Source organism: Miscanthus floridulus, chromosome 14 (genome assembly GCF_019320115.1).
Source record: "Miscanthus floridulus cultivar M001 chromosome 14, ASM1932011v1, whole genome shotgun sequence".
Taxonomy (NCBI): Eukaryota; Viridiplantae; Streptophyta; class Magnoliopsida; order Poales; family Poaceae; genus Miscanthus; species Miscanthus floridulus.
The window spans coordinates 86,162,237-86,173,445 of record NC_089593.1 but is presented as its reverse complement, the minus strand read 5'-3'; the positions used below and the strand labels follow the sequence as shown (position 1 = coordinate 86,173,445).

At 40.6% G+C, this 11,209-nt stretch overlaps 1 protein-coding gene across 1 annotated transcript; it reads left to right on the top strand.

Moving 5' to 3' along the window:
* The first annotated feature begins 4,221 nt into the window (after positions 1–4,221).
* On the top strand, positions 4,222–10,726 carry LOC136504371 (uncharacterized). The gene is made up of 11 exons (XM_066499285.1): positions 4,222–4,483; positions 5,090–5,400; positions 5,686–5,763; positions 5,861–6,396; positions 7,608–8,189; positions 8,281–8,435; positions 8,952–9,157; positions 9,238–9,371; positions 9,451–9,752; positions 9,865–9,968; positions 10,266–10,726. The coding sequence occupies exons 2-11, from the start codon at positions 5,115–5,117 to the stop codon at positions 10,334–10,336; spliced, it is 2,454 nt and encodes an 817-aa protein (XP_066355382.1). The 5' UTR covers positions 4,222–4,483; positions 5,090–5,114; the 3' UTR covers positions 10,337–10,726.
* Positions 10,727–11,209: the final 483 nt, after the last annotated feature.

Genomic DNA, 11,209 nt, shown 5'->3' with positions numbered 1-11,209 from the left:
CACAAACATCCGACCATAGTGCATGGACGTCTTTGTGGTTCCTTACGCGGTTGAACACATCTTTGCAAAGACCTCTAAAGATGGTGTTTCGAGCCTTTGCATTCCACTTTTCATAATTAACCTAATCGCCTTATAAGTTAGCAGCATCCCGAGGTTTTGGGAAGCCTTGTGAGGCGGCTCTAAGAATACCAACGTCTAGAGCTTCTAAGTACGCCTCCATGCGGATTTTCCAATATAGAAAGTCATCTCCCTCAAAGATAGGAGGAGGTCCATCCCCGTGAGACATCTTGCTCAAAGCGATTAAGCTTAAAAACGTGAGCCCGAGGCTCTGATACCAATTGAAAGGATCAAGATGCCCAAGAGGGGGGTGAATTGGGCTAATTCTAAATTTTCTTGCAATAATTAAATTCTACGATTAGCCCAATTAACCCCTTATGCCTAGAAAAGTGTTTCTATTAATCTAACGCACAAAGAACTTGCAACCTATGTTCCAAACTTACTCTAGCATGGCAATTCTATGAATATAAAAACAAGTATTGAATTGTTCAAAGTAAATGCTCAAAGTAAATGCTCAAAGTAAATAGAGAGAGAGGAACACGGCGATGTTTTGCCGAGATATCGGAGAGTCGCCACTCCCCACTAGTCCTCGTTGGAGCACCCGCGCAAGGGTGTAGCTCCCCCTTGATCCGCGCAAGGATCAAGTGCTCTCTACGGGTTGATTCTTCGACACTCCGTCGCGGTGAATCACCCAAAACCGCTCACAACTTGAGTTGGGTCACCCACAAGCTTCGCCGGGTGATCACCAAGCCGTCTAGGTGATGGCGATCACCAAGAGTAACAAGCACGAACTCTCACTTGACCACGCGAAGCCTAATGAGAACGGTGGATGCACACTTTGCTACTCTTGATTCGCTAATAAGGCTACTCTCTTTGATTCTCAAATCTCAATCACCTCACTAGGACCTTGCTCTTCTTGGCACTCACAAACATGTTTCTCAGCTGTTGGAATGAGCAAAAGTAACTCCACACATGAGTAGAGCTTCTATTTATAAGGCAGCCTGAAAAGCGAACCGTTATGAGCTTCTACGGGGTGACCGGACGCTCCGGTCATGTTGACCGGACGCTCCGGTCAGTTCAACCCGCACACCAGTGTTTAAGTGTTGACTGGACGCTGTCAGGGTCTGATCACCACTGACCGGACGCGTCCGGTCGTATTAAATCCTCACTGGAACCTTACTGTACTCGACCGGACGCAGAACCCTTAGGGTCCGGTCAGTACTGACCAGACGCGTCCGGTCGCAGAATTCCTTCTCTAGAACCTTACTGGAGTCGATCGGACGCTGGACCTCAGCGTCCGGTCACTTGACCACTCCAGCGTCCGATCGCACCGAACGCAATCTTCTTGATCAAATGAACTAACCGGACCCTGCGGCCAGCGTTTGGTCGCACCGGAGCTAGCGTCCGGTCAGCATTTGACCCTCCATTCACTTCCAACTCTCGATCATATGTGAATGAAGTTTGCTCCAAAGGATCTTAGGCATATATAGGAGCTACCTAGTGCTAGTTTAAACAAGTGTGCACCACACCTAACTTACTAGACTCACCTAGGTCAAGCTACCCATCCATACCCGCCTTAATAGTACGGCCAAAGGAAAAACAAAGTCCTAAACTACTCTAAGTGTCTCTCCAACTCCAATCGACACTTAGAACTAGTCGTCCTTAACCTTGTCGTTTATCCTTTAAAAACCGAAACGATTTCCATCGTAGGGGCATGGCCACCTTTAATGCCCAATTGATCTCCATTACCATGACCTAACTTAATTGCCTCTGCAAAATACACGTTAGTCATAGTAATCTTGTATTGTCATTAATCATCGAAATCCAACTAGAGGCCTAGATGCTTTCACGATGAAAATGAAAACCCCTAGCATATACCTTTGCTTTCGGTCTTGTGTTTCACCTCTAGTGCACTAGTAGTTACTCAATTACTGAAACCAAACATAGGACTTTCACTAGTGCTAATTGTTTCTCTAACGTCATAGCCAAAGCTTGGAGATTTTAAGTAAGAAAAAGGAAAAGCATAATTACTCCAACTCTGGACATAAAAATGTACTTATCCTAATTCTCAATTATCTTCCATTGTTCCATTTTTTATTTGTATAAAACCAGTGTTGCCATATCTGAACATTTGTAGATCAAGAAGTGGCTCAAATCAGCCCGAAACACTTTCCTTCAAGTATCCTTCATACATAGATCAACCTGTCAAGGCTAAAGGTAAAAAGAAGGTGAAACCCATAAGGAAGAAGCGAGGGCGAAATAAAAAGGACATAGACATTTCAAATGTGCCACTTGATAGCCCCATGATGGGTACAAGAAGCAAAACAGGACAACCTATTTAGCCCTGCAATGAGCACAAGAAGCAAAAAAATGCTAAGCCTATGAATCTCAAACCATGTGAAAATGGTATAAATAATCCTCAAAATGAAATATATCAAAGCTAAACACCGTCAGTGGACAAATCTAACAGAAGGGCCAAATAAGGAAGAAAATTATATTTTAGGCCACATAGGTAAGTTCAAAACTGAAAAGATAAAAAAGGAAGTGGAACTTTTTTAGGGCAATGAAAAAATCTCTCTATGTTTTTCACCTCAAGTTTTAATTGGCTCAAAAGAAAAGGACAACCCACTAGAAAGAATCTGTCAACAGTAGCCCACGCGGAGGGGTGGCCGACATGGGATGGAAGAAGTCAAATTTAACTCCCTAAACTATCATGGTTGTCTGATTTTTCTCACTGATCTACAGAAAATCAGTTTTGAACTCCAACTTTTGAAAACCGTTCACTTTGAACCCTGTTGGTTTTTATGATGGTTTTGCTGATGTGGCGCCACGTTAGAGGGGATAAATTAAACTAAGTTGAAAGTTCAAGGAGGTAAATCGGACTAGAATATTTTTATAAAAATATCTAAAAATTAAGAAAAAAATAAAAAAAACTATTCAAAAGTATTTTTACATGTAAAATAATGTAATTAAAAATCCTAAACATGGTTTAATCTTGAAAGATCGTAGAAAATTTATGGTGTTTAGCTTGAAATTGTTTGCTAAAATCATGCTCTATGTTATGGTGTTTAGCTTGAAATTGTTTGAATTTTAACGGGCTTATTTTGGTTCTTATTTTCTAGTAGAACCTCTCGTATCCATTATAATTAGTCGATATTTATCATTGGAACTACACATAAGCGCCCGTGAAGTGAAGTATCGTCAGGCCTGTAATGGGCACTAGTCACGTGCCCTAGATAAATTTTCAAAGTAGTTGTGTTTAAACTGTGTGGCTACATGCACCATTTGTTTAATACATTTAATTAAATTTTAGAAACTATTACATTTAGTTAAGTTTTAGTGCAATGAAGTATGGAGCGTAACATGATAGAAAATCTAGATGGTAGGATATGGGTCATGATATTTGAACAAATAGAATCAAGTTCCATGAACAAGATATTTCAAGCTAGGCACCATAGCATAGAGCATGATTTTAGGAAAAAAAAATCTAAAACTAGTTTCATAATTTTTGAAGCTAAAATATTTTTTTTCTAAGAGTGAACCAGGTTTTAGGATTTTTAGTTGTATTTTTTTTCATGTAAAAAAATATATTTTGATTTTTTTGAAATTTTAGATATTTGTTATAAAATTATTTTTAGTTCGATTTATCTCCTCGAACTTTTAACTTAGTTTGATTTACCTTCTCTGACGTGGCGCCACATCAGCAACCACCATCAAAACTGCTTAGGGTGCAAAAGTGAATAATTTCTAGAGGATGAGGCGGGTTAAAAAACTAATTTGTAGATGTAGGAAAGTCGGACGACCGCAACAACAATGGGTAAATCGATCCTTTTTCGCATGGGATTGGCATGTTTTCCGTGCTTAAGGCCTTGTTTGGATACGTATGCATTCATCTCAATCCACACGTGTTGAAGTGATTAGAATGAAATTAAACTAAGTTTCATTCCAATCCACTCCAGCACATATGGATTGAAGTAGATACATAACTTCCAAACAAGGCCTAATTTGGGTCTGGGCTTGGTCATCAGAGGCCGGAACTGCGGAACCCAATTCAGAGCTTGTTCGGCTTAATTGGGCCTGGCCCGGCACGGCCTATCTCAGGTACAGGGGCAATTGACGGCTGCGTACGCGTACCGACCTCCTCCTCGCTTGCACGGGCACAGGGGCAAATTCACGGCCTGCTGCTGCAACGCATCGCCGCCGAGCAGGACGCTGGGGTTACCGTGACAACCCGTACCCCTCCCTCTCGCCGGATCCCCACCTCCGCGTCTCTCCGTCTAGTTGGGGGCGGAGATCCGCGTCCAGGCGAGGTCTGCTCTGGTCATCTCCGGTGATCCTCCTCCCTCGCCCATCGCCTGCGCCCGTCAGTTCCCTTCTCTGGGCGCTCAGAGATCGGCGCCCTCCTCCCGTCCTCCCACGCTCGCGGGTATGCTTGTGCTAATCCCAGTGTAGCAGCGGTTCCTTTCTGTATAGATAGTTCCCGCAACAGTGCCAGCTTTGTTTGATCTTTTCCGTGATTCGGCTCAGTGAAATGGATGGAGATTTGATTTTTCTGATTCAGCCACTTACGATGTATAATTCGACCTTCAAGCATCACAGAAGCCAGAAACCGTTCATGCAATTGGCCACGGCTAATCTGTAGCATAATCTTCTTTGGATTTGCCCACATGAGTTCAGTTTAATTTCAGTTCAGTTCAAGAACGTAACACGGATGGTGGTTGCAAAACCATTTTCTTCAGCATAAAACACAAATTGGCAGATGCACTAGTGAACCCGGGGCTTGGTTTTGCTCTCAATTCCACCATATCTCCATTCAGATCCAGTTACTTGTGGGTTTGGTGCTGCTGCCTTGTGTTACCATTCTGATGTAGTCCAATCCATGATCCATTTAGCGCCTAGTCCTACTGGACTTGAAATGCTGCCTTAAAAATGCCCTCTCTCTTTTTTTTTTATTATGTGATGCTAAACTGCAAATTACTAGATCAAGGTGTGGATCTGTCTGTTTACCCTTCTGCTGTTATTTGCTCTGCAGGAACTAACTCGAGTAGTGTCGCTCAATGAATTTCCTCTACCGAACTACGCAGCCTGCAGCACCTGAGCTTCCAAGAATTTCAGAGCAAGATCAGCACAGGGATACCTTACAAAAGCCGACTACGACACTGGAGGGTCTCATCGCGGACGATTCATACCAGCCCTCCTCCACCCACAGCGAAGATGGTGCTGCTAATAATGGGTCTAGGGATATCAGTGGGGATCCTTCATCTCTAGATTCGAAAAGCCTGGTCCCACTGGGGACACATGCCGATGTCGCGGAGGATGAAGGATGGATAACAATTCCATGCAGTTCGGTGCCTTTGACTTGCTTGTTTCGTTTTTTGTTATATATCCTAAAGGCATAAACACACAGGCATAAACAATTCCATGAAGAAGCTACCAGTAGCTTTTTTTTCCCCTTTACTACTAACTAATTGACCATTAATTGTTTTCAGTGTGGAAGTGTAACCCTAACAGTTACCTGCTAAGTCCAATAATTTGTTTTCCTTGTGACATGCTACTGGTAGCTTCTTCATGCTAGTAAAACCATCTTAACATCTCAGCGAGTTAGTAACATCTACAATTTTCTTACAGAGGCACTTCCTGAAAGTTTGAATGACATATCAGAAATGGTTCAGTTGCAGACTCTGGACCGTTCCTTCCTTTTCCCTGGTAAATGTGTTTTCCTTGTGACTTTAGTACAAGTTTCTGGTTCTATTGCATCTTAGTTATTACATATTTTCTGGAATTGACTTGGTTCAGTTATCAGGCGAGCAGGTTCATATACTGGTGTGCCTGTCAGCTTCTAAGCAAGATGTACAGGTTATATCCCCCTTTAGAATTGCTGCAGTGATGTCTAAGAATGGAAATTCTTTGCAAAACTCTACAAATAAATCTAGCCCTGTCAGTGCAAATGGTCATGATAATGGAGCAGCTGGAGAAAGTGTCTATCAGGATGTTGAACTCAATGGTGAAGCCTCTCCTTCAGAACATGATATTTTGGAGACTCAGTCTCTCCTTCAGATGGAGTACCATAAGCAGCAGATCGAACATGTGTTGCGAAGATTTAGGGAATCCAATTTTTTTGTCCGGATTGCGGAGTCAGATGAGCCTCTCTGGTCCAAGAAAAGAGTAACTTCAGCTACGACGGCTGATGAACGATCAGATAACCAGGGAAATAGTAAGAGCTCAAAGAGTAATGTTTACAATACCATTTCTGATAAAGGGATTTTTGATGGTAGCACATCTGGGGGAGTCGCTCGAGATGTTGTCAAGTGTCATTCTCTGCAGAACGGAGACATAGTGGTATGTTTTGAAGGGTTCTTTTTAATTACTGTGTGACATTGTATACTACAACTTCTTGTACTGCATGACCAGTGGCCACTAGACATTGATGGGCATTGCATAAATAACTGCAAGTTTTGTGCTCCAACCTAAGCTAAGCTTAGCCAAGCAGCAGGCACCTACTGGAAATTGACTTAAATCTGCTACTAACTCAAATTCAATGTCAATTGTCAATCACCCAAGTTAATTTATATTTTTACACTTGTCATTTTGATTTCTTTAGGCAACATTTCCTTTAAATGGCTTTACTAAATGGTGGGAAGTATAAATATCTTCCCACTTAATGAGGGCAAACATGTAAAGAACTTGCCACCTGATGCTATTGTAGACTGGAATGGCACATTTAATCAGTTTTAGCAATTTAGCAGCACTGATCAATCTTACTGATGTGTTCTGGAAACTTTTAAATACCACATTGCCTTCTATAAAGAGTTAAATGCACCATAGGTCCATTAACTTTTGCCTGTGTGTCACCTAGGTCCATGAACTTTGAAAGTGCAGTCTATAAACTAATTAGAGTAAATTTCAGAAAACTACACTGTAGGTAGAATAAATTTTGCAAAACTACACAACACTTCTTGCAACCAATTTTGCAATACATTTATATTCTCATGCATCACAAAACTACACTTCTTAGAATTAATTCAAAGCAGTGTACTTTTTTCACTTCATATTGGTATTCCATATCGTGAAACTGCATTTTTGTTTGGGCTTAAAAATTAAACGTGTAGTTCTGTGATATGTGAAACAACATGAAATGTGTAGTTACATAGTATGCAATACAGTATTGTAATAGAAGTTCAGTTTGCAATTTTATTAAAAATGTTAGTTTAGCAATATAGAATGCCAATTGAAGTGTACTTTTGTTAAATTGATTCTTGTAGTTTTGTGATTGTTTTAGAAACTTATACCTTACTTTAGTTTTCTCAAATTTCTCAATTAATTAAGTCATTTTTGTAAAATCTATGTGAATCCTTCTATGCTACTACATACTCCTATGGAGTAATACATTAATATATTTGATGCAGAGAAAAGAATGATTTTTAAAATAAAAAATAAATGTGTATAAGAAGTTAGTGGTGTTACTATTTGGCTATGTTTTTTTGTTGTAATTCTCATTGGTTTAAATGCATGCTGATTTAGCAATGATGTTTTCTGGTGGAAGGATGCAGGTTGTTTTGCAAGTGAATGTTGGCGTTAACAAATTGGAAGATCCTGTGCTTGAAGTCCTTCAGTTTGAGAAAAGTATATCGAACAATTGTATGCCTCAGAATCTTGTGGATGGACTTTCTGACAGTAATAATGACCCATGTCAGGAGCTGCTTAGTTGGTTGCTCCCTTTAGATCGCACATTACCGCCTCGTTCTTTGGCACCCCCTACTCTCAATCCAAGTGTATCACACAAGCAATCTTATTCTGCTTCTGGTTCTCAAATATTCAACTTCAGAAGTTACTCCATGCCTTCAGCCTCTTCTGTTCAGACACCGAATAATATAAGACCACCACCAATATCTGAAGGTCAAGAATTTATGCCTGAAAAACCTGCAAAAACCCCAGACATTATAAATGATGGGCAGCTTTCGTTTAGAGGAGTTCCTTTAGAACCTGAACGGTATTCTGTACGTTGTGGTTTAGAAGGCGTGTATCTACCAGGGAAAAGATGGAGGAGAAAAGTTGAAATCATTCAACCCATTGAGGTTCATTCTTTTGCTGCAAAATGTACTGTAGAGAATCTTCTCTGCGTCACAGTAAAGGTGTGTGGAATATATCAAAACATCTATTCATTTTTCATTTTGTGAACTAATGTTCCAAAGATAATGTTTATATCATGAATTCCTGTTGCAGAATATTGCTCCTACTCATGCGAAAGATATAGTTGTATTCATTGACGCAATTACTATTGTATTTGAGGAGGCATCCAAAGGAGGTGCTCCTTTGTCATTACCAATTGCTAGTATTGAGGTTGGACATGGTCACAGCTTACCAAATCTAGCACTCAGGTATATGCAAGTTTTCTAATTGGTTCTGCTCATGATCTACCTGCTATTACAGCTTTATGTAAAGTTCAAGCACAACATGATTACAAGCAGAAGAAATTTGAGCGGAAAATACAGCAGGGGAGGCCCCCACTGTAAACTTTTTATTAAACAAAAAGAGCGGAAAACGCAAGCAGAAGAAATTTTATTCCCCTTGGAAAATGCCAAAGCTAGCGGCTTAAGATACAAAATAAGCACATAAAAAATACCAACATGTTTCAGGGACCATAATTGATGATACCCCCCCCCCCCCCCCCCCCCCCAACACACACTTCATTCCCTAAATTTGCACTTTTTTGCTTTTAAGAACTCAAAAATTAACTTCGTATGGTGGTGCTGAATTGTGGTTTCTTCAATGGTGGAGGGAACAAAGTCCACAAATGTTGTTTCCGTATCCAAGATTCACTTTATTGTCGTGTGCTTGTAATAAAGTGTGTGACAATTGTTTTAAGCATTCTACATTATTTCTTATCTTTCTAGGAGGGGCGAGGAGCACTCTTTTATTCTCAAGCCAGCAACTATGTCCTCAAGGGAACGGAAGACCAGTGGTTATGCACCTCTGGCCTTGTCACTCCCAACGATGACCGGTGCTACTTTAAATACTCATACACCAAAGGTTGGTGAGCCATATGCTGATCTAAGCGACCAATATGCTGTACTGGTATCTTATCGCTGCAATTACACAGGTAAGCTATTGATAAAACAAATAGATTCTTCAAAACAGGAATGGAGTGGATTTTTCTGATTAGCCCTTTTATCTTTGTAGAATCTAAACTTTTTTTCAAGCAAGCAACAAGCTGGCGACCCTCTGCAGCCAGCGATCTTATGATCTCTGTATCATCTGAACTGTCTTTACGAAATCCTAGTCTTGGTGCTCGAGTTCCTCAACTCCCCGTGCAGGTTATTGCAGTATCTCCTCACTTATTTTATGGAAATTCTCCAATTTATCACTATGATAATGATATATCATTTCCTGCAGATACTAACACTCGAAGCTACTAATATGACATCCGAAAACCTTACATTAAATGTCCTTGCTCCTGAAGCATCTGGTTCTTCTTCAGTTGTATCCTTAAACTCAGCCCCAACCACCCCAAATGGTTCTTTTGATGGTGTTAATGAGTCAGCAAAAAGATCTGGGCTGGGAAAACATGGAATTGGCTTTCGAAGATTGAATTCTGTCCTAGCTACATCTCCAAAAGAAGGTGATAATGGAGGAAATAGAATGAGTAATGCTTCAGGCTGTACTCATCTGTGGTTGCAAAGTGCAGTGCCCCTAGGGTATTGACCCTTACCTGTTTTCACTTACTTAAAAGAGTCAACTCACAACTGAGCTACCTATATTCCAAAACATTGCAGAATGACATTTGGTTGTGGTGAATGTGTCTAACAGGTGTGTTCCTCCCCGTTCAAGCACCACTGTCAAACTTGAGCTGCTTCCATTAACAGATGGAATTATCACACTTGATACGCTGCAAATAACCACAAGGGAGAAAGGTAATATTTTCATTTAAAAAACAAATCTGCAAAAGAAGTGCTGATTTGGCAGCTAGATGTAGACTGTTACCAACACAGCAAGTGGTACTTTAGCAGCTAGACATAGAGTGGACACAGATTGTCAATTTTAAGAAAGGAGTTTGTTATTTGCGTCATCCTGGCTTGAAGTGACTTGGGAATATTAATGCAGTGGATTTAGACTACCAAATGTCTTAAATACATTCAGTGCTTTGGTTGTTATGTCATATATATATTTTTTATCCTTTTAAGAATTGAGAAGTGATTGCTGCCCTGCAGGCCTTGCTTACATACCGGAGCACTCCTTGGAGATACATGCCACATCTGGCATGTCATCAGGAAGGTCATAGGATAGGAGAGCATCAAGAGGTATACTGTTCTGTATATTGGGGGCCTGGGATTCAGCCTGTTCAAATGAGTGGGAGACAACTAGGCCAAGCATGTTTTTGCTCATTTGTATTGGATGGACATAGGCGCTCACCTTGGAGCGAAGCTACACCAGATATAACCGAAGGATGGTTGCTGCCTACATGGAGAAACGAGCACAATAGTATTCCATGTATCATAATTGTGTTACAAATCCATTCATTTCATAGTGAGGCCGGCGAGATACTGGTGTTGGTCTTCACAAAGGCTTATGAAATTTGTAATTTGTGTTGCTTAGTTTTGATGCCATTATTGTTGTTGTGGACTTGTTCATTTTGCCTTGAAGTGTGAATCCCACTCATGTTGCTGAGTTAGTACCATATGCTGGCTCTGAGTCTGATCATAATATACTGGAGAATTAGAAACATGTGTATCGTGTAGCCATTGCTCATCTTCATAATAGCATATAAGTTGCTCATGATTTTTAATCTTTGCCACACTTCTGTTAGATTTACTAATCTAGTTTTGCAACTCAGCCTCTTGAGTGTGGCACGCAGTATTCTTGGCAGGCAATGGCCACACAGCTGCCCAGCTGGGTGCTAACTCCAAGAGATTGTCTAAAATTAGTTGCCAAATTTCATATTTTAGCTATTCTGTAAAATATAAAACTCCTCAAAAGAAGAGAACTCTACAACAGCCTAGCTATTTCTCATCTTCTAAATTGAAAAGTTCGACGTCACCTGCCCAAATCCCAACCGGGCAAACTACCGTGATGGTGCTTGAAACACATGTAGTAGCACCGATTTTTTTTATAATTTAGCCATTTTTTGAAAGTTTCTCACAAATAGACCCCTAGC